This window comes from Helianthus annuus, chromosome 16 (genome assembly GCF_002127325.2).
Source record: "Helianthus annuus cultivar XRQ/B chromosome 16, HanXRQr2.0-SUNRISE, whole genome shotgun sequence".
In the NCBI taxonomy this organism is placed as follows: domain Eukaryota; kingdom Viridiplantae; phylum Streptophyta; class Magnoliopsida; order Asterales; family Asteraceae; genus Helianthus; species Helianthus annuus.
This window is the reverse complement of record NC_035448.2, coordinates 31,368,253-31,396,078: the sequence shown is the minus strand read 5'-3', so window position 1 is coordinate 31,396,078 and position 27,826 is coordinate 31,368,253. Positions and strand designations below refer to the sequence as shown.

At 34.2% G+C, this 27,826-nt stretch overlaps 4 protein-coding genes across 4 annotated transcripts; 2 read left to right on the top strand and 2 right to left on the bottom strand.

Annotated features, from left to right (window-relative positions):
* Window positions 1–52: 52 nt before the first annotated feature.
* Window positions 53–4,700, top strand: LOC110917348 (protein NRT1/ PTR FAMILY 6.4). Its single transcript, XM_022161921.2, has 4 exons — window positions 53–462; window positions 550–876; window positions 2,193–2,734; window positions 3,630–4,700. The coding sequence occupies exons 1-4, from the start codon at window positions 460–462 to the stop codon at window positions 4,534–4,536; spliced, it is 1,779 nt and encodes a 592-aa protein (XP_022017613.1). The 5' UTR covers window positions 53–459; the 3' UTR covers window positions 4,537–4,700.
* Window positions 4,701–4,987: 287 nt separating this feature from the next.
* LOC110917349 (50S ribosomal protein L30) lies at window positions 4,988–6,024 on the bottom strand. The gene is made up of 3 exons (XM_022161922.2): window positions 5,877–6,024; window positions 5,444–5,653; window positions 4,988–5,358 (listed from the first exon to the last, which is right to left on the bottom strand). Exons 2-3 carry the CDS (start codon window positions 5,633–5,635, stop codon window positions 5,215–5,217), a joined length of 336 nt encoding a protein of 111 aa, XP_022017614.1. The 5' UTR covers window positions 5,636–5,653; window positions 5,877–6,024; the 3' UTR covers window positions 4,988–5,214.
* A 6,419-nt stretch (window positions 6,025–12,443) lies between these two features.
* On the bottom strand, window positions 12,444–13,922 carry LOC110915874 (tubulin beta-2 chain). The gene is made up of 2 exons (XM_022160615.2): window positions 13,670–13,922; window positions 12,444–12,960 (listed from the first exon to the last, which is right to left on the bottom strand). Exons 1-2 carry the CDS (start codon window positions 13,905–13,907, stop codon window positions 12,725–12,727), a joined length of 474 nt encoding a protein of 157 aa, XP_022016307.1. The 5' UTR covers window positions 13,908–13,922; the 3' UTR covers window positions 12,444–12,724.
* Window positions 13,923–18,365: 4,443 nt separating this feature from the next.
* LOC118488185 (chromatin remodeling protein EBS-like) lies at window positions 18,366–27,563 on the top strand. The gene is made up of 5 exons (XM_035985399.1): window positions 18,366–18,396; window positions 25,869–25,910; window positions 26,223–26,592; window positions 26,707–26,775; window positions 27,470–27,563. The coding sequence occupies exons 1-5, from the start codon at window positions 18,366–18,368 to the stop codon at window positions 27,561–27,563; spliced, it is 606 nt and encodes a 201-aa protein (XP_035841292.1).
* Window positions 27,564–27,826: the final 263 nt, after the last annotated feature.

Sequence of the window (27,826 nt, the reverse complement as noted above, 5' to 3'; positions counted from 1 at the left end):
ACTTCAATCTTCATTAGGTGTAATCAGCATCACCACATGAAAACTTTAACCATCATAGGCCACAAGAAGGAATATGATAAACCATCAATCAATCTAAACCCAACCACTTATGAACTCAAATTCACCACCACTTAGTTCACACAATATCCTAATCAGCAAACCCGTTGAGGAAGCGTGTTAATAACGTATATTTGAACGTTAAATACCCGGGAGAAATGAACCCGAAACCACCACATTTTAATACACTTGTTGAGTATGCAATAAGGATTCTCCACCAAAGATTTAGGAGACCCCTTTTGATAAAATCTCATATCATATATCTTACTTTCTCCCTACCTTCTATTACTTTTGTCCTACAAGTTTCATCTATATTATAGATATTGTTTAGAATTCACTTGCATCTCTCTCTCTCAACTCTCAACACACACAAAACACACACAGAAAACACACACACCCAAAATGGTAATCCCTCTCTTCAACATCTTTCTCTTATCATATCATATAATATTTATTATTCACACTTTGATTCTAAACTTTTGTTTTTATTAGGTTTTGGCTATTTCAAAAACGGAGGATAAAGATGACGCGGTTGATTTCAAAGGAAACCCCGTTGACAACTCGAAAACGGGTGGGTGGCTTGCAGCCGGGCTCATTTTAGGCACTGAGCTCTCGGAAAGAATATGTGTGATGGGGATATCGATGAATCTGGTGACGTATTTGATTGGAGAATTGCATCTTTCTTCGTCGAAGTCAGCGAACATCGTGACAAACTTCATGGGAACTCTCAACATTTTAGCTTTGTTTGGAGGATTCTTGGCAGATGCTAAACTTGGTAGATACTTGACCATTGCTATCTTTGCATCCATTTGTGCATTGGTAAGTATTATTACATCTTTGCCTAGATTTAGGTAGATTTGGGGGGAATTAGGTTGTTCTTTACTTTTTAATTAATGGTTAAAGAAGGGTTTAATTGCATGGTACAACAATATTTGCATAGTTTGGGTAGCCAACTAATTCTTTTTTGCAACAACTATCATTTTATTGCCATCTATGTGGCATAGACTTTATGACCATATGATGATAATTCATACTTTTATGTGTACAAGACAAAATACAGTTTTTTTAAAATATGATATTAACATTTTTTTTAAATGAAAGTATACTAAAATTAGAAGAATAGAAAAGTCTTGCTAGCTATATTGTTTAACCCAAACCGGACCGGTTGGTTGGATTGGAACCTGGATCCCTTAGCTGGTTCAGTTGGCATGAGTTGAACCATCACTAGTTGGACCGGTTGGTTTTTTATCAGTGGCGGTTGAGCCAGCGAACTAGTTCAGTGATTGGACTCGTTTTATGTAATTTTTGAAAATAGTTCTTTCAGATTAGGCCATGTGTAGTCAGTCATAAAGCCACATAAAACCCTTTGGTGGGGGTTATGCGACAAGTGTCGAAAAAGTGCAAGAGGAGGCTTTATGGGGGGTTGTATCACAAGAGGGTGTAGTGGTAAGGGGATTATATAGCCCATTCAATTATACATACATGTGTATGTAAATATATGTGTGTGAGTGGGGAAGGGGCATGGCGTGATAATTTTTATGAGAATTCGAAATTGGTCAGTCATAACGCCGCCCGTAATGGTGTTACGGGGCGCCATGCTATGGGGGAACACGGCGCGACATAACCTCCCAATACGGAGGCTCTTATAAAATTTTAGCTTGACTTTTCACAAACATATGATAGTGTTTGTAACTAATCTAGGAAAATGTTTACGTCCTTTTTTTATTAATTAAATTAAATTGCCACCTTTAAAGAAATCTCTAATTTATTTTTTATTTTCTTATAAACACAATAATTTGTTCTGTTCTGTTACATATAAAAATCAAAACCATATACTAATTAAAATTTATGTAATGTTTAAATACTTCTTAAAATTAACTATAGCATAATCCGTTAGTTTCATGCGACTGGTTCGACCAATGAACAAGTAATGTGGATGGTCCGATTACAGGCCCGAGCATTGAACATGCATGTAGCGTGGTTGGTTCGTTCTTTTTTTAATAAGTGGATAGGGGTTTGTCGGGTTTAGTTGGTTAGCCAAATCAACAGCAAATGAGATTTTGTTGTTACACCATGCATATAACTCTACAAAATTATAATTAAAATTTAACCCTAAGTATTAATTGATAACACAGGGTGTGACACTATTGACCCTAGCAACAACACTTCCGAGCATGAAACCACCACACTGTGACCACCCAAGAAAACAGCAATGCATAGAAGCTAGCGGAAATCAACTCGTGCTACTTTATGTAGCTCTTTACACCATAGCATTAGGCGGTGGGGGCATCAAGTCAAACGTTTCAGGTTTCGGTTCAGACCAGTTTGATACTTCCGATCCAAAGGAAGAAAAGGCAATGGTCTACTTTTTCAACCGGTTCTATTTTTGCATTAGTCTTGGGTCTCTTTTTGCGGTGACGGTTTTGGTGTATATACAAGATAATGTGGGTCGAGGATGGGGTTATGGGATATCCGCGGGTACTATGATTATTGCTGTTATCATTTTGTTGTGTGGTACCACTTTATATCGGTTTAAGAAACCACAAGGGAGCCCGCTAACGGTTATATGGAGGGTGGTGTTTTTGGCTATAAAGAATAGGAGCCTTCCGCACCCTGCAAACCCGGGATTCTTGAATGGATATAGCGACTCGAAAGTCCCACACACGACTAAATTCAGGTACGTATAAATGTATAATTACAATTCCAGTTTCTAATGTGTTTACACTATACACACATAGACCCGTATTGAAAGATGACTAGTTGAGTAGCAAAGCAGAACGTCTAGCTTCTTATAACATGTTGAAACAGGCTGGGTCGGGTCAGACCAGCCCACAAAAACATTTTGTTGTAAAAGACTTATAGGTTACACTATACCGTTAAGTCTTCAAAGTTAGGGGACTAAAAACAGAGGTGTAAACAAGCCGAGCCCGAGCTCGCATAAGCTCAAGCTCGGCTAGTTTAATTTATAAGAGCTTGAGCTGGTATCGTTTCGATTTGTATGTCTAAAGCTCCAGCTCAGCTCATTTAATTTAAGAGACTTGAGCTCAACTCGTTTCGAACTCTATGTCTAAAGTTGGTATTTGTGCTTGGCTCGTTAATAAACTTTCAAGCTCGAGCTCTTTCCGATTGTAAAATTATTATATACTTAATCATATTATCTATATACCAATACAATTATTTATATAGATACTTATATTTATAATTTTATAAATTAAAATACTTATCGTGTAATTATATGTTTAGTATAGAAGATAGAAATACTTATAATTGTATAAGCAATATGCTTGTTTAAACTCGCGAGCCTAGTCAAGCTCTATGCATGAAGCTCAGGCTCTTTTATTTAATGATCTCCGAATAAGACTCGAGCCCGTTTAAGATCTCATCAAAGCCGATCTTAAATCTGTAACGAGTGACTTGGCTCGTATACACTCTATTATAGAAATAAAGGCTAGAGACTGATATGAAAATTAACAAAAGTCCATGTGCTTCTAACTATTTCATTATTTTGTACTATTTCATGAAAACCAACTGGTAACTAACTACCATCATGTTGTATATAATTGGTGCTACAGGCCTCTTGATAAAGCTGCAATACTACATGATTATGCAAATTCAGAGGAAAACAGAAATAATCCATGGATAGTTTCAAGTGTAACACAAGTTGAAGAAGTCAAAATGGTCATAAGTCTAATCCCCATTTGGTCAACATGCATCCTCTTTTGGACAGTCTACTCTCAAATGAACACATTCACCATTGAGCAAGCTACACTCATGAACCGAAAAGTTGCAAACTTTAGCATACCCGCAGGCTCATTTTCGGTTTTCCTATTCATATCGATTCTCCTCTTTACATCTCTTAACGAACGCGTCACTGTCCGTTTAGCCCGAAAAATTACCGGTGACCCCAAAGGGCTCAGAAGTTTACAAAGAATTGGAATAGGTCTTGTCCTTTCTGTTGTAGGAATGATCGCCTCTGCTATCGTTGAGAAAAGAAGGCGGATAATGCACGTAAACGAAAAGACGGACATTTCGGCTTTTTGGTTGGTCCCGCAATTCTTTTTGGTTGGTGCCGGTGAAGCTTTTGCGTACGTGGGTCAACTTGAATTTTTCATTAGAGAAGCACCCGAAAGAATGAAGTCAATGAGTACGGGTTTATTTTTGAGTACTTTGGCTATGGGTTATTTCATGAGTAGCGTGTTAGTGTCGTTAACTGACATGGCAACAAACGGGAGTTGGTTAACGAATAACTTAAACAAAGGCAAACTCGAAAACTTCTATTGGCTGCTTGCGATTCTCGGATTTATTAACTTTCTCGCCTTTTTGGTTTTGGCATCTCGACACAGGTATAAAGTGCAGAATTATATCGGAGGTGACGATGGTGAGAAAAAAGATACCGAAAACTGGAATATAACGAATATTGAGATGGGTAATGATATTGAGGTAAAGAAAGCCGCCATTGGTACGAAAGAAGAAGCTTAGTGAATATATTTATGTATTAGATTACTTTTATAGCTTGAAATTAGATACTTTGTGTTATTATTTTTGTAAACTATTGATAGATTCTATTTCTTTTGTAATTCATCCTACAACTGCAACATGTTTATTTAAAAAGATGATGTAGGTCATAAGTTTTTAGTTTCGCGTTTGAAACTATGCCAACATACAAAACGAAGTGGTGTTCTGTCCGTGTTATGATTTATGCATACATCAACTAAATTGGATAATCCGCAAACCGTATCGAAAACAGAAATTAAAAGAAGCAGGAGTGCCATTGCCATATCAGAGCTCTAAATATGCCTTGAATACCCGAAAGAAGCCATATTTTGATTGATACATAAATTAACAACGTAAAACCCTTAAGTTTAAATAGATGAACTCCTGCAAATGATGTCATGTAAACTTACTACTTTCTTTTAATCACTCAAAACTATAAGGCCCTTAACAAAGTAGCTATATAACATTATAATGTCGCCTACACATAAAATCGCCTAAGCATAAAATCGCATGTAGACATGATCGTGATAGCGTAAATGATAACATTATTCTCCAATTCAACCGAAGAGTTTCCCAAATTGTTACGGGAATATGTAAAATAAAAAACTTTCTTAATTGTAACCAAAATGGCTAATTATAAAACAAGCACTTACACCAAAACTATTACGCAGCCTGTTGAGACGACTCATTTGCAGGCGGAATAAGATGGCTGACAACCAAAGGCGGACGAATAGCGCGATGCTTTGCTTCCTTCTCTTTACGCGCCTTAAACATTTCTTCCGTCTCAATAACAACCAATCTTTTAACCTACTTAAAAAACAATAAACATTAGATTATCAATCTAACGAAACAACCGTAACACAACTACGCAAATGCACGATCTAAAAACAACCTGTTGAAGCATTCCTCTAACAGTAGGAGTATTCCATCTCATAACAGTCCGGTTACACTTTCCTAACCGCAACGCTTCTAACGTGCGCCTGTGAAGTCTTCGGGTTCCCGGAATTCCCCTAACTAGAGTTATGTATAGATTAGGGCTCCATGTTATTGGGACACAAGCTTTGTATGCCTTGTAAGCACTCATCTCTTTGTCTTTTAACACCTTAAATTGCACAAAAAAAGGTTAATCACTTGTGTTTTCATTCCTTCAGTTATATTTAACATTTTAATGTAAATAATTGCAATTTCCTGTAGCATTTGTTTCTCTGAACTTTTCGCAAACAGTTGGCGTGCATGATACAATAACCATATAACTAGCTTACGAAGGTGAAATTCTTAACCTAAATGAAACAATTATGACATAATAATAAAGTAATAATTAGAACCTGTGAGATATGAAGTGACCGTCGTAAGTGAATGAGCCGCCGCCGATGAACGGAGTATTGGTGGTGGTTAGGGCCGTATAGTGATGCGTTTGGTGTGTTTGATTCTTGATAATATGATAAAGAGAAAAGTGCCCGGATAATCCCTGTGGTTTACCCTTTTTTCACCTTTAGTCTCTAACTTTCTAAAATTACAGCTATAGTCTCCAAGTTTTGCGAATTCGTTCTCGGATAGTCCCTAGCGTGGATGGGGTTAATTTTCTAAGTTAAGTGAGGTATGAAATTACTAAAATGCCCTTAATAATAAATAAATAAATAACCTAAGCCCCACCTACCCACCCCTCTCCCCTTTTCTACTCTTTTTTTTTGTTCTGCTATGTGCTCTCACAACCAAACAATAGATGGTGGCCTTTTGAATTCTTAAATCGGAGAGGGTGTTGGTGGCCTTTCGAATTCTGACATTGGAGAGGGCATACCCCTGCAGTGGCTGAAAAACGACGGTGGGGCTGAACAACGTTGGACAGATGGTCCAATACCTTTGCAGGCTAACGTAATATCTTAATCTGATATAACGATTTTTGTGCAATTTGTGTTTGGTTAGTGGATTTAGGGGTTCGACGGGGTTTAGGGGGTTCGACAGTGGTTCAATGGCGTTTTCAGGTGGTTTGACGATGGTTTCAAGGGGATTGACGGTGTTTTCATGTGGTTCGACGGTGGGTGTTGAGGTGTAGGAGAAATTAGTTTCTTAGGTGCAGGAGGCCTTAAGGCGGTGGTGGTTCTGGTGGTTTTAGGTGGTAGGTGAAGGTTGATGGTGGTGGTGATTCCGATGGTGTTAGGCGGTGAGTGAAAGTGTACGGCAGCGGGTGTCTTGGACCTCAAAAGTGCTCGAAATTGAACGATGGCGAGTTGGTCAGAGTTTAGGATTCCGGCGAGAAGATAGATAATCGTAGAGGAGAGATTTGGATATTGTGTCGAGTTTGACGAGTCTGAATGGGATCTAGGCCCCCTATTTATACAAGTCTAAGGCAGTTAACAGCTGGGGATCGAGTTAGGATTATGCGGTGGTGGTTGTTTAATCAGATATACATAAAAGGTAGATTATGGGATGATACTTTGTTAGTGGGTTGGTATAAGATGGAGATAAGTGATTAATACAAAAAAAACGCGTGCAATCAATGTGTATTAGTGTTTCCAGGTGGCCGGAATTGTCGCCGGACTTCCCGGCCGGAAAGACGAAGAGGAAGAAAGGAGTGGGGGAGAGGTTGTTATTTTTTAAGAAAAAGGTGGGGCCACTTTATTTTAAATATTATAATTGTTTTATTGTTTAATTATTTTTATTAAAATAAGGGGCAATTTAGTAATTTCACATCCATTTAACACCAAAAACTAACCCCCATCCGCGCCAGAGACTATCTGGGAACGAAATTGCAAAAGTTGGGGACTATAGCTGTAATTTTAGAAAGTTAGGAACTAAAGGTGAAAAAAGGGTAAACCACAGGGACTATCCGGGCATTTTTCTCTAAGATAAAATAAGAAGAGTAAACTACAATTTACGTCCCTCATGAATCTTGGTGGTGTCAAGTCGAGTCCCCAGAATCAAAATTTTGCTGCCTGGGTCCCTTGTGTTTCATTGGCGCTACACGTCGAGTCCCCAGCGCAACTTCTGTTGGTTTGACCCACTTTGACGTTAGTTTTTGTTTGAAATGTCCATTCTGCCCTTGTTTACAAAACTTTTTAAAATTGGAACCCTAGTTTTTTATTCGTTCTCTTATGTTGCATCTGCTTCTTCCAAGCGACAACTTTGTTTTTTGAACGGCTAATTTCTTTAATCTCCTGTCGTCTATGGGACTTGAACCCAAGACCTTCCCCTTCCAACCTAGGTGTTTTAAAGGCTTTGCCTTTGCCAATGGACCACCACCCCATTGGTTCCAAACGACAACTACTCAAAGCAAAGAACCCTAAATCGGGAAATCCACCTCCCATTCAACAATGTCACAAAGATCAATGTCTCAAAATTCCAATTTAGACGCTAACTCATCGAAAAAACCTAATCGTATGACCGAGCCATCTAACATCATCTATTCATGTGATGCATCTACCTACTACAAGTACTCTGGAAGTATCACTAATCCAGGGTGTCACCATTTATGCTATGTAAGTTTAGACTAAACAATGTTACCGCTTTTGATTAAGTTATTTGTTGATGAACAATGTTACTTGTTTTGTTTAGCAAAGTGTAATATTAACTTGTGTCACGACCCCCGACCCCATCTGGCCGGAATCGGTGCCGTGAGCAGTCCAGTGGTACCGGTGATTATTTTGAAAAATATTGCAGCGGAAATTTCATCAGGACCGTGAGTTAGGAAAAATATCAGAGTTTAGCAACACCGGATTTTATTTAAATAGATGGAATAAATTCCATGTTTTACAAAGGTAGCTTTTAATACGGGATAAACCCAAAAACAATATTTCTTAAGTTGATTTAATTAATAAAATAAGCCACTTCTTGAAGTCCTTCAGTGCTGGATCCAATTCTTATTCCAATCTACTGTAATTACCTGAAACGCGTTTTAAAAAGGTTTTGTCAGCGGGAAATACTGAGTGAGTTCATTCAGGTTTTATGAAATAACCCTTAGTTATAAATTACAGCATAAGAGCGATTACTATGGCAGTATCTTAATTAATATCTGGCCTTGCCACCCGTGTGACGATGGTCATACCACTATTGGGTCCAGTCACCCAATTAGTGACGTTCTGTCACTGTTAGGTCTTATTAGCCTAACCCCTGTTAGGGCTTATTGCCTAACCGTGAGAAATTAGTAATGTGCACAATACCCCACTAGCCAGCGGTTAAGATAACCATGACTTAATCCCTGTAATTATAACATTTTGAAAATAATTTGAGGTATTGTAAAACAGTTGATAAAAAGAGCATGACTCACATTGCAGATTTAACGAGCAAGGTTTAAGCCTACTGATTAGCCTTGATTACACCTAATGTGATAATAATGCACACACAACGGGTTAGTAACTTAATACAGCAGTTACGTCAATTCACGAGATTAAACCCTCACAACGATTAACAAGTGCAATACTTAACAATTCAATCGGATTCACAACGAATAACAGAGCATAGTCCGAATTCGAACAGCACTCAAATATTCAAGTCGAAATCACGACGAATAATCAAAGTAGAAGCTCAATTTGAGCAGCACTCGGACAATCGTTGGATAGTTATAATCGATCGGACGTTGAATCGTAATAGCGATCGAGTTATTACCCTGATTGCGGCAGCACTTCGTGACCCGTGTGTGTTAATTGTGTTAAACAGAGTATAACTCCGTGCCTCAGACGAATTTCTTCGTCGTTTCAATCACAGATTTCAAGTGCCAATGTCTGCTATTTATAGTAATTTTTGGGACCTGCTTACGGACCGTAAGCCCTTTCCCTTGCGGTCCGTAAGCTAAGCAGTCTAATTCATAGGCTGCCTAAGCTCGGGACTAGCTTTGGTGATTCAATAAATTGGCCAATCAGAACATAGCAACGTTTAAATTTAGATAATTATTCAACTAGGGTTTGCCCCCCTTGAGTTTTAGGGGCCCTGATCCTGTTTCCGATTGTCCTGAAAATTTTAGGGCCAATGCAGAATTACTTGGGTGTCTTAATTAGGGTTTCCTTATTGGATAATTATTATATTAAATATTTTTTTAGTGAGAGTTGTTACAACTTGCCTAGGTTAACACCTTGAGTGTACATAACTTAGGTTGATTGGTTGTAAACATTAACAAGCATCTGATCAGTCATGATGAACGAAAATGTAAACGATACATCCTATTTTAAGAAAAGAATATTTACTGTACAACTCCTCAGGATCACAATAAACATCTTCATCTCGAATTCGCAAGTACATGTCAGCCATTTCTTATGTCGATCGAATTTTGCATGAACAAAGAAAGAATTTAGGGCTTGTACAGAGTCTGGGATAACAAATGGCTGATCATTGGAGGGTCGCAATGAAGGCATGTTTGGCTAAGCTTTTTGAAACAACTTATTGACTTATTGGGTTTTCCCCTCACATACACCCTCATTGCCAAACATCATTTTGGAGCTTATGACTTTTCAAAAAGCCAATAAGTCAATAAGTTGTTTAAAAAAAGCTTAGCCAAACATGCCCAGATGAAGTTATATAATTTGGGATTTTAAGCGCGAAATTACCAATTTACCCTTGATATTTACGATTAAAGTGGGTCAAACTAACAGAAGTTGCACTAAGGGACTCAACTTGTAGCGCCAATGAAACACAGGGGACCCGGGCAACAAAATTTTGATTATGGGGACTCGACCTGACACCGCCAAGATTTTTCAGGCATGCAAATTGCAGTTTACTCAAATAAAAATAACAAAAAATAGACTAAAGAGTATTTTACAGTTTTCGTCCATGTGATTTCATGAAAGTCAAAATATCCATAAAAATTGCGATTTTAGTTTCAGGTTTTTCGTTTTCGGTACAGTGATCAATCCGATTAACATCATTCAATTATGTTGTTAATTTATTAATTTTTTTTATATGATAAACTACTCATGTAGTCATGTTATTAATAAATATAAAATAAATTTCCAAGTTTCTTTATCCTATCTTTACCTCACTCTTTATGTCCCCTCCCTATGCTCTTTTTCATCCTAACCCAAGCCATCCTTCAAGAAGTCATGGCTGGCTACCACCCTGTCGAAGACAAGAACCATTGTAAAATCCAAATCTAGATAAAGATTGCAACGATTTGCTAGGGGGCGGACCTATAAATTATTTTCTAGGGGTGCGAACAAAGGGTTCAACCAAATTTTCAAGGGGCACAATCGAGATTTTTACCTTGAAAATACACTAAATTTTTTTAGGGGGTGCCCGTCCACCCAAGCCAAAGCTTGGGTCCGCTGATGTACTGCAAAGTACATATGTTTATAATGTATATTTTGGTCAGTTTTGTAACACCCCGTGTTTCGAAAGTCAAAGTACAAGTCAAAGTCAAAGTCAAAGGAAGAAAAGATTGCTAATTGTGATCTGTCACTCCTTGCTTAATTACTGATTTGTACTTCTTGACTTGTAATCGAATCTTTTATTTTATTGACTTTAGTTGTATTATGTGGAGTATATGTGAATAATCGAGGTTTAGTCGCATGTTTTATCGCTTTATCACTAATCGCATCGCAATCGCATTCGCAACTTGAATTATAGATTCTGTATATTTTTTACGTGTGTGTGCTATTTATGTGTTACTTGTGCATATTTATTTATGTTTTGTGGTGATTAACCGAAACGCAATCGCAACTCTATCGCAACGCAATCGAATCGCAAACGCTAAACACAATTATTTAGGATGATTGTATGTTAGATATAGTATTTGTGTGAATATTATTTACCCATCGCATCGCTTAATCTACGCTCGCTTAAACGCATCGCAACGCTCAACAAAAAAAACGAAACGCCGAACACCAACTCGCCGGAGCCACTCGATCGAATTCGACACAGTCGAGGGGTTTCGACAAAGACAAAAATCTACTCATAATGAGTACTCCCTATGTCTTCACATATATTAATGTCCTTGCAAAACATTAATTTGATCTGTTCATTGACGCTTTTCATACTTGTTTTCAAAGGAGTCTCTCAAATGTTTACACGGTTATCAGTACTCATACAAAACGCATGAACTCGCTCAACTTTTGTTGATGTTTTCAAAATTACATGTATTTCAGGAAACAAGTTGGATCTTGGGCGCTCGTGTTGTTTCGGATATGAATAACAAGTTTAGATGTCATCCACTTTTGTTGGTTTGTAACTGAATCAAAGGTTGTGTTGTTTGATACTTAAACGACTGGTGTTTGTAATATTTTAAACTTTATGAATGGATGAACATCGTTTTGATCATATAGTTGTTTATTATAATTGAATACAATGATATTGAACAAGTCACACATCATACGCTTCCGCAAAAGTCAGGGTGTGACATTCTAACCGTTCTTAACATATTATTAATTATAAAATAAACACCCTATATGTCATATTTCACCATTCCAGGGTTCCACTACGGTCTTGTAGGAGCCATGAGTCTCATCCACAAAAGAAGTACATCTCAGCAGCCTAGCCTGAAAAAAATGATACAAAATTCAATACTTTATGTACAAAACTAGATTCACGGTGTCAACTTCAACCCGTTTATGTGTGAAAACACATCGATCCAACCTTTACCTTGATGGTAGCAAGTCGAACATTTAAACTTTTATAAACTCAACTAAAATATTGCGTGATAATCAAGTGTTTATAACCTTCTAAAGGGTTTTAATTCAAAAAAAGTTTGACCATTATTGTGATAATAGTTTTATAATCATATTTAATTATGGTAATTAAACTTATAACAATATGCTAGTTTGATAATTATACATACTAATTATTTTTTAAGCTTATTAACATATAGTTTTATAATCATATTTTTTTGGACACAGCAGCAATAGCATTAAAAGAAAAAAAAACCTAGCAACATGCTAGCAACATTCATACGAGTTACAATGATCGACATCATTCTAACGGTTAACCAATATATAACAAAACCTTTCCTGTTTTTTCAAACGTTGGCGACAACCGACCTGAAACATCTCGAACTGACCCGGGCCGTTACAGACCTGAAGCTCTTGACCCAGCCTGGCCCGTTAGCGAACCGAAACGTACAAAATCAATTACAAAAACTTGTTTTACCAGCAAGGGGAACTTCAAATATACATGAATTGCAAAAGTTTCCATGTACTGTCGAACACCGGGCATATTGTTTCTCTAGATAAAGTACACGTTAGTATACATACTCTCATTTCAAGGGTGCGTCATTGTCAAGAACCATACATTCATCGGCGTTTTCAACCAACTGGTGGACCGAGAGTATGGCGTTGTAGGGTTCAACAACAGTATCGGACACTTTTGGTGAAGGGAAAACAGAGAATGTCAACATCATTCGGTCGTGGTATTCCTCCCTGATCTTTGAAATCAAGAGTGTTCCCATGCTTGAACCTGTGCCACCTCCAAGTGAATGGCAGACCTGAAAACCTGCAATCAGAATCAGTACCTGCAATGTTGGACACTTGAATGTAGGGATGTTCATTATTCGGCTTCAAACTGATCAGAAACCGTTTTAAAATCAAACCGAATTACATATTTGGTTCGTATTCAGTTTTCGGTTCTCAGAAATCTGAATTCGGTTGAACCGAGTTAGCAGATAAAACCGAATATCAAATAATGGTTTTTTTTAATTTAATGCAATCTAATTACATTTTTAACCCAATCTTATTTAGTTCAAACCAACCAACAACAAATAATAGTAAAAAATTTAAAAAAATTAAAATAAAAAAATAAAATAAATAACATTATTCGGTTTCAAACCATACAAACCGAATAACATGAAAACTGAACCGATAAACACCCCTACATAAATGATTATGCTTCATATATGCATAACATAGCCACAAATTAAGGTGAGAAACTGAACCTAATTAATTAATCTCATCTATAGTTCTCCACTATAATCAAATATAACATCTTACTTCTTTCAATTCAATCTATAATTTAAAATCCATAAACGATCACAAATCACTATATAAAACACACTTATTGTGAAAATTAACATATTAAATTATTAACCCTATAATTCATACAAACATTCATTTCCATAAATCAAACAAACTCAGACAGTTTTCAGATCCATATCACACTCATACACAAAATCAACAACTTATTTATACAAACAGTCAACTTATACCTTGTAGAGAATCACAATTCTCAGCCTTCTTACGAACAACATCCAAAACCGAATTGATCAACTCAGCACCTTCAGTATAGTGACCTTTCGCCCAATTATTACCAGCACCAGACTGTCCAAACACAAAGTTATCCGGCCGAAATATCAATCCATTCGGACCAGATCTAATACTCTCCATAGTTCCAGGCTCCAGATCCATAAGCACCGCACGCGGCACGTGCCATCCACAAGGTGGCATAGTAGCGAGCCACTGCAGAAGCCAAAAAGTCAACAAAAAACAGTTTAATTTGTGAAATTTTTAAACAAATAACAGTTTAATTTGTGAAATTTAGGTTGAAAATGAAAAAAGACACGACCCCGGGAGAGTATGCACGTCTTAGCTTCCAAAAATCGGTTCCTTGTAATTCATTAACTAATCGGGCTATATAATGATCTTTAACAGCTGAAAGATCTTTTTCTGCTTTTTCCAACACCTCATCTTTGTTATTTTGATTCTGCATTTTTGTGTATACCTAATCCAGGTTTCATCGAGAACAACGAAGAACTATTACTTCGATCACTATCACTGCACACATTCTTCTTCTTCCACCAATCTCTTGTCCCTTCAGAAGAAGACGAGCCACCAACCTGAAACCATTGTGCAGCCCGCCAATCCTCTTTTGACAACAAAGGCGGCGGAACCCTTAAAGTTAACTAAATTAATATCCAAATAACACACCAATCTACACTTACAATTTACAAAATAGTTAAAACCAATAACTTGTTGACAACCTAACACTGGGTTCAAACTTTAAAGCAAGAATATAATATTACTCCCTTTGATCTAACAAACTCATACATTACTTATTCCAATTTAAGAATTATACCAAAATTTTAACTCTTAAAGGTCAGATTTCTAACCACGTGAAGTAAGCTTCATACCAAATTACAACAAAAATACATAATATGTAGCCTTTAAAAAGTATTAGGTTTGAGCCGACTTCAAAACTCAAACAAACTAATCAAATTCCACAACCTTAACTTTTGCCTAATAAAAATCACACAAAACCCTAACTAATCCAAAATTTTGTAAACCTTGATTCTCATAAACAACCTAAAAATTAAATAAATGGATACGAAAAGTAAAAACTCACCGAATGATAGAAACCGATACATCATTCCTACTTGGAAATACAACTTTTAGGGTCCAGAAGACGAACCCTTGCCAGATTCAATCAGAGAAGTTGTTATAAATGGCGAATTCAACTGTTCAGATGGTGATTCTTATAAAGTTATTGAACGATTGTATGAATGTGTATTCAATTTGTATGCGAATGTCTGACAGACTCCAAAGCTTCTCCCATCTGGTACTTGACCCTGTGTACTTTCATCATCAGCATCAAAACTAAAAAATAGAAGGCATGAAAAGAGGCGGTTACCTGAATCCTTGTTATATTTCTACTTCGCAAATCAGCAAGAGAAATCTTCTGATGCTTCTGTGTTCCTGAGTTTCATTAAATGAGAGAAAAGAGAAGATTTGGAAAGAAATAATTTTTAGTTGTGTTCCAGAGTTTCATTAAAGGAGAGAAGAGAAGAGAAATTGAGAGGTTTTTTGCCTAAATTTAATCTTTCCAGTTTGGAAACGGGAGAGAAGAGAAAAGAAAATGAGAGAGTCATTTCTTTTCTCCCCTTAACTTAACTCGGGAACACAGCGTCAGTGATTCTCTGATGGAAAATTATTCGTATTCCCATAAACTATAACACTATTGTCTCAGCTGCACCTCTTCCCCATCGTTCTGTGGTGAGCACATGTTTTAATCATCATCAAATCTTCAAAGGAAATAAGCACAGTCAACAAAAAATCTTACCTTTGGGTTGTCGAGTAACCAGACAACCACCATCTATAGCCGCCGATGATAGCAGAATCAGAATGGATTCGGTGAAATCTCCATCAATCGTTTTCTGTTTTTGAATGGCCGCTAGAGAGAGGGGGAGGGGGAAAGAAAGATAGAGAGATGAAGGCGGATAAGAAGTGAGATATGTGAAACCCTAATCGCATCTTCCATCCATGTTTTGGTTTTTCTTTGTTTCTGTTTTGGTATGTTTACAGAAAAATGAGAGTTGGAGATGGTTTTGAGAGGGGATAGATCGAAAGGAAGAAGAGAATGATGTGAAATGAAAGGATAGGATGTATGGGTAAGTGGGATGAGCGGGGATTCAAATTTTGAACCAAAATTGGCCGCCCTAAATTAAGTTGAATAAACTTTAAAAGGTTGGTGTGCTTTAGATGGTTGTACAATATGCTTTAAAAGGTTGTAAATGTTGAAAAAGTGGCAAATGACAATTTCTGCCCTTCGGATATGCATTATATATATATATATATATATATATATATATATATATATATATATATATATATATATAGTGGAGAGTTCAAATGAGAAGAATTAAAAATTAAGAATAAAAAGAATAAAGGATACAAAGGTAATTTGAACAAATCATTTAATGATTCTATTATTTATTTTTGTTATTCAAATTAATGAACTCTGATCATTTAATGAGTCTATTTTATAAAATAGTTGTGTATCTTACACAATAAAAACAATCATGCACATGATCTTACATTTTCAACGTTTCCTACACTATTAAAACAATATTTTGGTGTAGGATACAGAATGTGTAGGACTCAAACACTTTTAAATAATTTTGCGACTCATAATAAAATATGTGTAGAACACAAAATTTTTAAATAATTTTGTCACTTCTAATAAAATTTGTGTAAGAGCCAATACATTAATGATGGTGAAAGAGGAATTTATGGTTGCATTAAAAAGATTTGTGTAACTCTTTAAAATATTTATTAATATTCTACGTCAAAATGCCTATACTACCCTTAGTAATTAAAGCATTAATGAAAAGTGGACAAAAATGATATATATTCATTCACAACCATTGATCAAAAAAAAATATAGGGTTTAGATTAATTCATTTTTCTTCTTTTAAGAAGATTCTTCTCAAATGAACCCCCTATATATATATATATATATATATATATATATATATATATATATATATATATATATATATATATATATATATATATAGGGGAAAGATAAATCGAAAACCCATATGAGTTGAGAAAACCCAAATAAACCCTATGTAACATTTTTATTTTTTTCTAAAAAAAATAGGAAATGTAATATAAATGTACACGGACCTATTTATGAAAAAAATGAAAAAAACGCTTACTATTTTTTTTTAAAAAAAATGTTGAAAATTTATATGTTACATTTTTTTTGGACATACATATTATGTAACCTGAAATTTTGTAACATTTTTTAAAAAAAAAACTACTTGGTGTTTTTTTGTGTTTCTTTTTTTAAAATGTTCAAATATATGTATATTACATTTCCTATTTTTTTAGAAATGTATCTTGAGTTTACATGGTTTTTTTACAAAGGTTTTCTGAGTTTTCTCAACTCAAGTGGGTTTTCGATTTATCCTTCCCCTATATATATATATATATATATATATATATATATATATATATATATATATATATATATATATATATATATATATAGGGGAAGGTTCAAATGAAAACCACTAGTTAATGTGAAAACTCAAAAACTCATTAAAAAAACAAAAAAAAAATACCAAATTTTTTTTTCTGCATACCAATTTTTGCAATTTTTTATATATAAAAAAAAATTTGTAGTGCACATGTGTAGTATGTGTACTACACATGTTTATTACAAATTTTTTTTTTAAAAAAGTTTTTTTATATATAAAAAACAACGATTTTTAATAAAAAATTGTGAAAAAAAAATTGGTGTGTTTCTTAGGCTTTTTTTAGTTAGTTTTCGAGTTTTCACAATAAAAGTATTTTTCATTTGAACCTTCCCCTATATATATATATATATATATATATATATATATATATATATATATATATATATATATATATAGGGTAGGGCTAGGTAGAAAACCCTAAAAATTTGAGAAAAACCCTAGAAAACCCAACCTCCCGACTTTTTTTTTTTTTTTTTTGAAAAAAATAACAAATGTAATATACATGTTTTTAAGAGTTTTGAGCCAAAAAAATCAAAAAAGCGCCAAGTGGTTTTTTTAAAAAACAATAAACAAGTTTCAGCACTTTTTTGTCTAACACATGTTAGTGACGAAAGTTGCTGAAACTTGTTTATTTTTTTTAAAAACATCCACTCGGCGCTTTTTTTGATTTTATTGGCTCAAAACTCTTAAAAACATGTATATTACATGTGTTATTTTTTTTCAAAAAAAAAAAAGGTCGGGAGGTTGGGTTTTCTAGGGTTTTCTCAAATTTTTAGGGTTTTCTATCTAGCATTGTCCTATATATATATATATATATACATATAGGGTAAGGTTCATGCGAGAACCACCTTTATTGCGAGAACCGCGAGAACCAATGTGAACACAAGCTAAAATAGCTAAAAAACCTAAAAAAACCCTAAAAAAAACCTAACCCCCACCCCCACCCCCCAAAAACCTAAACCCCCCACCCCCCCCCCCCCCAAAAAAAACCTAACCCCCCCCCCAAAGCTAAATGCTAAAAACTAAAACCCTCAAAAAACCTAAAAAAAAACTAACCCCCCCCCACCCCACCCCCCCCAAAACCTAAACCCCCCTCCCCCACCCCCCAAAAACCTAAACCCCCCACCCCCCCCCCCAAGCTAAAATGCTAAAAACTAAACCCCCCAAAAAACCTAAAAAATCTAAAAAAATCAAAAAAAAATAAAAAAAAATCTAATTTTTTTTTTATTTTTTTACTATTTTTTATGTTCAAATCGCTACTTTTAGTAGCCAAAAAAAAATTTAAAAAAAAATTTTTTTTTTTGGATAGTAAAAGTAGCGATTTTTATATAAAAAATAGTAAAAAAATAAAAAAAAAAATTTTTGGGTGTTTTTTAGATTTTTTTAGGTATTACTGTTTGTGTTCACACTGGTTCTCGCGGTTCTCGCAATAAAGGGTGGTTCCTAACGGATCTTTGTCCTATACATATATATATATATATATATATATACATATATATATATATATATATATATAGGGTGGGGTTCGGCTACAAAGTCTATTTTTCCTACAAAGTGTACAAAGTCATAAAACACCACAATTTCAACAATAAAATACACTCAAAACCCACAAATAACAGAGTGAAAATCATTAAAACACAATATCCAAACCCTAACATTCCATAAAAACTTCAAACACACCATCGTAGAACTATGAATATAAAACACAACATGATGATTATCATAAAACACACTAATGTTAGTCATTCGAAAATAAAAGCCTTATCATCCAAAACACAACACAAAACCCACAAATATGGCGTTTTAGTAACTTCACTTTGTTATTTGTGAGATTTGAGTGTTTTTTATAGCTGAAATTGTGGTGTTTCTTGACTTTGTACACTTTGTAGTGTGACAACCCTAAAAATTACAGGTATCCGTACAATTAATTTATATTTAATTTGTGCTTAATGACTGTGCTGATTACAACTGTTGATTTAACTGCTTACTGATTTCTGTTACATACATACACATGCATCACCTTCATACTGTCACTCCATTTATTATATACAAACTTTAGTGACAAACTTGATGCACAAAGCACAGTTAGCACACTGAGCGGATAACAGTAAACACGCTGACATTGCCAGCACTAGACAGACATTGTCTCTGAGGCCAGTACGAGCCGGGAATAGATTACTACACTAATAGGAGGTGTAGGGAGGTGAGGATTGTAAAACTGCGTCACTAGGTGATAGTTATAGTGGCGGAAAGTGCCTAAAACATACTTTAACTGCAAAATTCTGCACTTTATTACAAAATTCAGCATTTAATATCACTAGTAAAGTGCAAAAACATGGGAAAATAATACTAGACACTTTCCAAAGTGTTGGTAATTTATTGTGTCACTAAAACACTATAAAAGACACTTTAAATGCTTACTTGACACTTTAACGGATCAATATCCAACCGAACAACCGGACTTTACCCGGAACATAAAAATATTGTCAATGACATTGTTTACACTTTTCTGAGCTAGTTAGGGTCCCCGAACACCCTAACACCCGTTATAATACATAACACACTAATAACCAATTTAAATCCCAACTAAACATAACTAGTTCTTAACTATATCATCCCAATCTAACCATATACCCCCTTCATCCGATCGGTTCCCCATGTGGGGACACACTCCACCAATTTTTGATTATTTTAATCACTCTTGTTTAGTATCTAGTAGGCACATTATATGGAGGATAATAGGAGAATTGGACTATAAGTAAACTCAAGAGGTTATAACCTTCATTTCATCCAACACACACCAACTAGCTCTCTCTCTTTTTCCTCTTGCTACCTTCGGCCGAACACCATCACCATTACCCACCCACCATCAAGTTCTTGTGCAACCATTTTACATACATACATAGAAGCAAGGGATCATACAAGAAGACCCGGTGCTTTCGGAATCTCAAGAACCTCCCTACATCGCTTTTAACCACCTTGTTTACGCTTTGATTCTTCCCTAGCCACGAGCTAGTAGTAAGTGCTTCTAAACACTCTCTTGTTCATGTTTAAAGTGGTTAATAAGAGATTTAACGGTTAAAACTCAAGAACATATAAGATCAAAACTAAAAGTCTTGAAAGAATGATGAACTTGATGGATAAAGAGTAACTAGTGGTGTAAATCCTATGAATCTTGTTTAGATGTGATTATTTTATGTTGTTAATGGCTAGTAGTGGAACGGATCGTCATCTAACCACGCTAGATCATGTTCATGGAACATGAACTAGCAATATGTGAAGTGTGAAAGTTGCAAGATGATGAACCTTCCACACATAAACATGAACTTGTGTAAAAGTGATTTTTCTTGTAAAATAGAGTTCTAAACTAGTAGATCTAAAGATCTACAAGTGGTGTTTCGGAAAAACCAAGTGAAATATACAAGTCTTGTTTTAAACCCGGATCTTACATAAACTACAAGTTTTTTTGTAAAAAAGCAAGTGTGTGAACACTTGTGTAACAAAAGATTTAACAAAGAAATATTTTCGTAATTTTTGACTAGAAGTTGTAAAATTACATATTCTTTAAAAATAAAGTTTTCAAGAAACTAATGTTAGATGGAAAGATCTACTAAGTATGTTGGAAAGTTACTACTTATTTTTACACAACTTACAAGTTCATGAGTTTGCGATTTATACTTATTTTTGACTAGTTTGAAGTTGGAATATTGAATATTGGTAGTTGAAAAATTGTTTGATTGAATCTTAAAAGAAAATGATACGCTAGTAAGCGTGGCCACCTCCAGTTACAGAGGAAACTCTGGCGAAATTTTTCCAGAAATATAACACTTAGAAATATTTTTGTGACAAGTGTTATAAATATGTTTTTGACTTGATTTTACAAATAAACTTCGCCATGATTTTTATTACAAAATTACCAAGTGTCGGAGGTGGATTTTCGTAAATAAAACTTGTTAAATATATATTTTGAATATATATTTCATAATAAAACGCTTGTGTAATTTTATGATTATTTTGTGAACTATGTATATTATTTTTAGAGTAAAAATAATATTACTTGAGATATCATGAAGTTACGACTTCCAAAATAATACCAACGCCTTCACAAATAAATATTTAAGTTACACCGGTATTATTATTACCACACGAACCTTAAGATATAATTTATATATTTTCGGAAAATACTCTTAATGGTGTATTTTGACAAAGTATTATTTTGGGAAATTGTATGAAGTAAAATATAATATTTTTGGGAAAAATATGTATATTTTGGAATCAGAACATTTTAGACAAGTGATTTAAAATATATTTTCAAGTGAGACTTAAAAATATATTTCTCGGAATTATAACATATACGTATATTTTGGTAAAATATTATTTTGGAAACTGTAGAAACAGAAATATGTTATTTTTGGGAATATATTAACATATTTTTATTTGGAACAATAACAACGAAATACGACGCCATTACTTGGCAGGATATACAGGTACATATATTATTTTAAGAATACGAGTATACAAGTACAAATTACCCCCATCCTTAGGAAGGAAATGCGCATATACAATACTTGAGAAGTATAACTCTAAAATAGTTGTCTAACTATTATTTCAAAACCTTAAAAACAGTTATAACTTGGAATAATACCAGAATCGTAACTCAAAAACCTACATACTAAGACAAGGCATGACCCGTTCGTCTAATAGACGTTAGACCATTGTAGGTAGTCGTGTTTGCCGCAGAGATTTGGGTTACAAGTACGAAGACGTAATGCAGTGAGTTCATGTTCCCCTTTTCTTTTAACTGTTTTCAGTTTTTATACTTCGGGGGTGAAATACATGTTACAATGATTACGAATACTTTTATACATGGTATAGTTAGCTTAAGGAGGGTTACTACTTAGATCATGTGAGTGGGTAGGCTGAAACTAGAGGCCATTAATCCTCATTGTAGGACCGAGGGTCATTAGCGGTAGATCTATCTGGGTGTAGCGAGCCCAACCCCTGAGTCCGCCGAATGAACCAGGTGGTGACTTTGAGCCCGGCGCAAAAATCTGCTAGGTTTGAGTCTTCCTACAGCACTTCACACATATCATTGGCTTTGCAACCCAATGGCGATCTCTTTTTCCTTAATTGCTACATACCAGGGATTTTCATACATACGGACATTTTTACAAAGGCTTATACATACTCACTTACACATGAACTCGCTCAACTTTATGTTGATTTTTCAAACTACATGTATTTCAGGAAACTAATGGATCTGGCACGGTATGCACATATTTTCAAGCTGCGTTTGAATAAAGAAGTCATCCAGGGTTTAGAAGGTGTTACTTCTTCCTGGACGGGTTACATATCTCTAATCCTAGTATTGTTTAAAGTCTTTTGCTAAGTTTTTACGAACTCATTAAATCGAGTCAAGGGTTGTAACTTATTTTGTGATTGATGTTTCAAGACAAGTATAATATGGTATTTTTCTAAACTCTAATAACGGGTGAATATCCCATGTTTTTATCATATAGCATTGTTATGATTGTTCCTATGGTATTAAGAAGTCACACCAAATAAACCCACGCTTCCGCAAAGCCAGGGTGTGACATGTAGGAAAAATGGACTTTGTAGCCAACTCTCACCCTATATATATATATATGTAAAATTTACGTGCATACAAATAAGAAAACCCAACCATACACACTATATGTTAAATGTTATGGCTAAGCATTTATACATGAAATGACATTATATACAATATAATTATAAATTTTATTTTGTGTTTCACCTTCTTATTTTAGTTTTAAATCTAATATTTATATTTTCTTTTATGTATTTTGGAAATTTAAATGTTAAAACATATTTACAGGAGAAATGTAGATAACTTGGTTTAAGTATGCTAGTTTGGTTCGGTTATGGAGGCTTAACCATAATCATAACCGATGGTCCGTTAAGTATGGGTTGATGTTGGTTAAGTTCGGTTAATTGTCCAATGATTTTTTTTATTATTCTTTTGCTTTGTTCCAATTGAATATGTTCAACTATGGTGTTCAAAGCTTGGTTATGGATATTTGCAACATGAATTTAAATGTTAAAAGGCTAGAAATGGAGATATAAAAGTTGGAAAAAGAGGTATCCAAACTTAAAAATCACAAACATACATGGTTCAGTTCAGTTTCGGTTAAAATCGGTTAACGAAAACACATTAATCATAAACATAACCAAATGCTTAGTTAGTCAGTCCCTTAACCGTTATCGATAGAAAGTCAAAACTCCTAAAAGTGTACAAAGTCATAAAACACCATAGTTTCGGCCATAAAACACATCTAAAACCCACAAATAACATAATGAATGTTACTAAAACACCATATTTAAACCCTAATAGTCTATAAAAACTTCAAACACACCATCGTAGAGCAATATAAAACACAACAATCTTAGTCATTCGATAACAGAGTCATATCATCCAAAACACAAAACAAAACCAACAGATATGTTTTTTTAGTAATCTTCATTATGTTATTTGTGGGTTTTGAGTGTGTTTTATGGTTGACATTATGGTGTTTTATGCCTTTTAACACTTTTTAGGAATTTTAGACTTTGTAGCCAACTCCTTGCCCAAATATATATATATATATATATATATATATATATATATATATATATATATATATATATATATATATATATATATATATATATATATATATATATATATATATATATATATATATAGGAGAAGGATCTGTTAGGAACCACCCTTTATTGCGAGAACCAATGTGAACACAACCAAAAATAACTAAAAAACACACAATTTTTTTTAAATATTTTTAATAAAAAATCGCTACTTTTAGTAGCCAAAATTTTTTTTAATAATTTTTTTGCTACTAAAAGTAGCGATTTTAATGTAAAAAATATTAAAAAATAAAAAAAATTGTGTGTTTTTTTAATTTTTTTAGATTTTTTTAGGTTTTTTGGGGGGTTTAGTTTTTAGCATTTTAGCTTTTGGGGGGGGGGGTAGTAGTTTAGGTTTTTGGTGGGTGGGGGTGGGGGTGGGGGGTTTAGGTTTTAGGGGGGGGGTTAGGGTTTTTTTAGGTTTTTTTTTTTTTTTTTGTGGGGGGCGGGTTGGGGGTTAGTTTTTTTAGATATTTTTGGTTGTGTTCACATTGGTTCTCGCAATAAAGGTAGTTCTCGTATGAACCTTACCCTCTATATATATATATATATATATATATGTAAAATTTACGTGCATAAAAATAAGAAAACCCAACCATACACATTATATGTTAAATGTTATGGATAAGCATCTATACATGAAATGACATTATATATAATATAATTTTAAATTTTATTTTGTATTTCACCTTCTTATTTTAGTTTTAAATCTAATATTTATATTTTCTTTTACGTATTTTGGAAATTTAAATGTTAAAACATATTTACAGGAGAAATGTAGATAACTTGGTTTAGGTATGCTAGTTTGGTTCGCTTATGGAGGCTTAACCATAATCATAACCGATGGTCCATTAAGTATGGGTTGATGTTGGTTAAGTTCGGTTAGTTGTCCAGTGATTTTTTTTTGTTATTCTTTTGCTTTGTTCCAACTGAATATGTTCAACAATGGTGTTCAAAGCTTGGTTATGGATATTTGAAACATGAATTCAAATGTTAAAAGCCTAGAAATGGAGATATAAAAGTTGGAAAAGGAGGTATACAAGCTTAAAAATCACAAACATACATGGTTCAGTTCAGTTTCGGTTAAAATCGGTTAACGAAGACACATTAATCATAAACATAACCAAATGCTTAGTTAATCAGTCACTTAACCATTATCGATCGGTATTGTCGGTTAAAGTCAACTTTATTAATTTTCCGGGTACAATTTTCAGTTATGGTTCAGTTTTTTATAACCCCTAATTTTCCTGGTTATTCTTGAAATACTTTTATTATGATTGATGATTGTTGAAATATTTTCTTATAAAGTAAATATAAGATTCGTGATATTTTCTTTTACAAGATTTAATGTCAAAGTGAATAATTAATGAAAAACTAAATGCGATTTTTTTTATAATTAACTCACAATTAGCTGTATAAAACTAAATGCAATCATGTTTTCTTCACATTTCGTATACTAGTTTTGCTTTCCGAGCTGGGGGTCTCACTGGAAGTAGCCTCTGTATTCCTACGGGGTAGAGGTAAGGCTGTCTACATCTACCCTCCTTAGATCCTGCCTTAGCTTTGCTATTTGTGGGATTTACTGAGTATGATAATGATGATGATGATGATACTAGTTTTTCTTTCACATTAGAGTCAATATATTATGTAATTATCTATTATTTAAAAAAGCTTCCATACATTAAATGTAATGCATTTAATTCAATCCCAATTTATAGTATATAAAGGTAAGCCTCTTACCCTGAACAAAACTCATCTCCTCCGTGACACCCAGGGCTCTACTTTCTCTCTCTTAATTCACCGCTTTTATTTATAGTCACAATTTCTTCTTCATTCCACCATTTTCTTCAATCGGGTTGTTCTTTAAAGCTTTGATTTCTTATAAAAATCTCTTATCTTTCGAAATTTACATCCTTAATTTAGCATCAATAAGTGTCTAGATTCCGCTGAAGATCGATTTTAATGGCGCAGAAGACAAATCGTGTAAATTCTTACAACATCAGCGGAACGGACATAACCCTCAGACGTAAGTAAATCATCCTTAAATCCCTTCATAGATCCTTTTTATATACATCAATATAACTCCATATGTATGTTTGTGTTTTGTGTGTATGTTTCTTTTTTTACATGTCTCACAAACACTCAAAAGTCCCGATCCTTGATGTTCTAGACTTGTTTTACTGTCAGCGACTGCAAAAACATAAACTTTAATGTTGTGATTGTAGTTTTTCTAATTAATTAATGCGGATTGTATTCGTATAGTCATACATGTCTATTCTAGGTTAAAAATGTCTACAAGCTGATCTGACAGTGGCTTTAATTTTACGTGTTTTTACAGGTGGTGATTGCGTGCTTATGAGACCTGCCGAGTCGGATACACCTCCCTATGTTGCCCGAGTTGAAAGACTTGTGGCTGATGATGGAAATAATGAGATGATGGTTAGGGTCCGCTGGTATTATCGGCCAGAGGACACAGAAGTCGGTAGGAGGGTTTTTCATGGAGAAAAGGAAATCTTTCTAAGCAATGACTATGATATGCAGAGCACACAAACGATACAGGGAAAATGTGTCGTTCATACATTACAGCAATATCTGAAGCTCAAGTATGTGGGCGTTGATGACTATTTCTGTCGGTATGAATATGATGCCGGAGAACGTGATCCAGATGTTGCGGCTGGAGAACGTTTCACACCGAAACGTGTTACAGTGTGAGTACTCTTTTGATTTGGATCCATCAGTTAGCTTTATAATCTTCACTTTAATTATTTTGGTATTTTATGAGGATGGATATTTACACTAAGCTTATTTTATGATATATGAAGGTACTGTAAGTGTAATAATCCCTACAACCCCGATACTTATATGGTGCAATGCGATACATGCAAGAGCTGGTATATATCTCATTCTTAATTACATGTTGGTTATTTGTCAATAGTATGCACTACAAATTCGAAGAGACGTATACGAAAGTGGTTTACAAACATAGTCATCTTTAATAACATTGCCATGATGCACAGAGGCTTCATGCATGTACTTCACTTGATAAAAAAAAACTCATCATTTCCTTGATGGCGATGTTCAATTATATTTCACCCTTATAACTTTATTTATATCGCAAATGGGTTCTACTTGCCTAGAACACATATATAGACATTGAAATCTCTAACCAATTTCAACACCATTTGGTTTGGTTAAAAATCAAAATTAAAGAAATAAATCACTACGATGTACATGTATGAGAGTCTTTATCCTCATGTTTAATATATCCCCTTGTGTTGAACTGATCTTTGGGTGACTTTTTCCGGTAATCATATAAATATATAGGACATAATTTTCCAAAGAATGTTGGACACCGACTCTCATACATGTGTAGCAAAATGATTTGTTTCATTAATTTGAGCTTTTAACTAAACCAAATGGTGTTAAAATTTGTTAAAGATTCAATGTCTATATATATATATATATATATATATATATATATATATATATATTTAGGAGGAAAATCCCAAAAGTTTGCTTCTTGGGTAGACCTATGAGTTTGTATGATATTACTTTTGATACCCTGTTGATTTGATAATTTTGTAGGTACCATCCATCATGCCTGGACTTGAAAAATGAAGATGTTGAAAAACTCGATAAGTTTTTTTGCTCTAGAGTGTGTCAAGAAGATGCAGAATGATGGATCTTCTATTTTATCAGCTTTCTAACTTTGTCTTTGATTCTTGTTTGGTTTTTGCGTTAATGAAACTAGATTGATTAAACGTACATGTTTATATTATATTTATGGTTGGGCTAGTGGGTAATTACTTTATTGCATTAGAAAATAACTAAAATATGACATTAACCCATTTAATTAAATACTATTAACATTTCACCACTCTACCATCTTAATGCTTCAGAATCTGGTTTATACCAACTTTTAACCTTCAATCTTAAAACCCT

Coding starts and splice junctions, on each gene's coding strand:
- LOC110917349 (XM_022161922.2), bottom strand. CDS start 5,635: ATGAGTGCTTACAAGGCATACAAAGCTTGTGTCCCAATAACATGGAGC. Junction 5,359..5,443: donor TTAGAGGAATGCTTCAACAG/GTTGTTTTTAGA, acceptor TTTTTTAAGTAG/GTTAAAAGATTGGTTGTTAT.
- LOC110917348 (XM_022161921.2), top strand. Junction 877..2,192: donor TTGCATCCATTTGTGCATTG/GTAAGTATTATT, acceptor TTGATAACACAG/GGTGTGACACTATTGACCCT. Junction 2,735..3,629: donor CCACACACGACTAAATTCAG/GTACGTATAAAT, acceptor TTGGTGCTACAG/GCCTCTTGATAAAGCTGCAA.
- LOC118488185 (XM_035985399.1), top strand. CDS start 18,366: ATGCTAAAAACTAAACCCCCCAAAAAACCTA. Junction 25,911..26,222: donor AACGGACATAACCCTCAGAC/GTAAGTAAATCA, acceptor GTGTTTTTACAG/GTGGTGATTGCGTGCTTATG. Junction 26,593..26,706: donor ACACCGAAACGTGTTACAGT/GTGAGTACTCTT, acceptor TGATATATGAAG/GTACTGTAAGTGTAATAATC.
- LOC110915874 (XM_022160615.2), bottom strand. CDS start 13,907: ATGCCACCTTGTGGATGGCACGTGCCGCGTGCGGTGCTTATGGATCTG. Junction 12,961..13,669: donor GAATTGTGATTCTCTACAAG/GTATAAGTTGAC, acceptor TTCTGATTGCAG/GTTTTCAGGTCTGCCATTCA.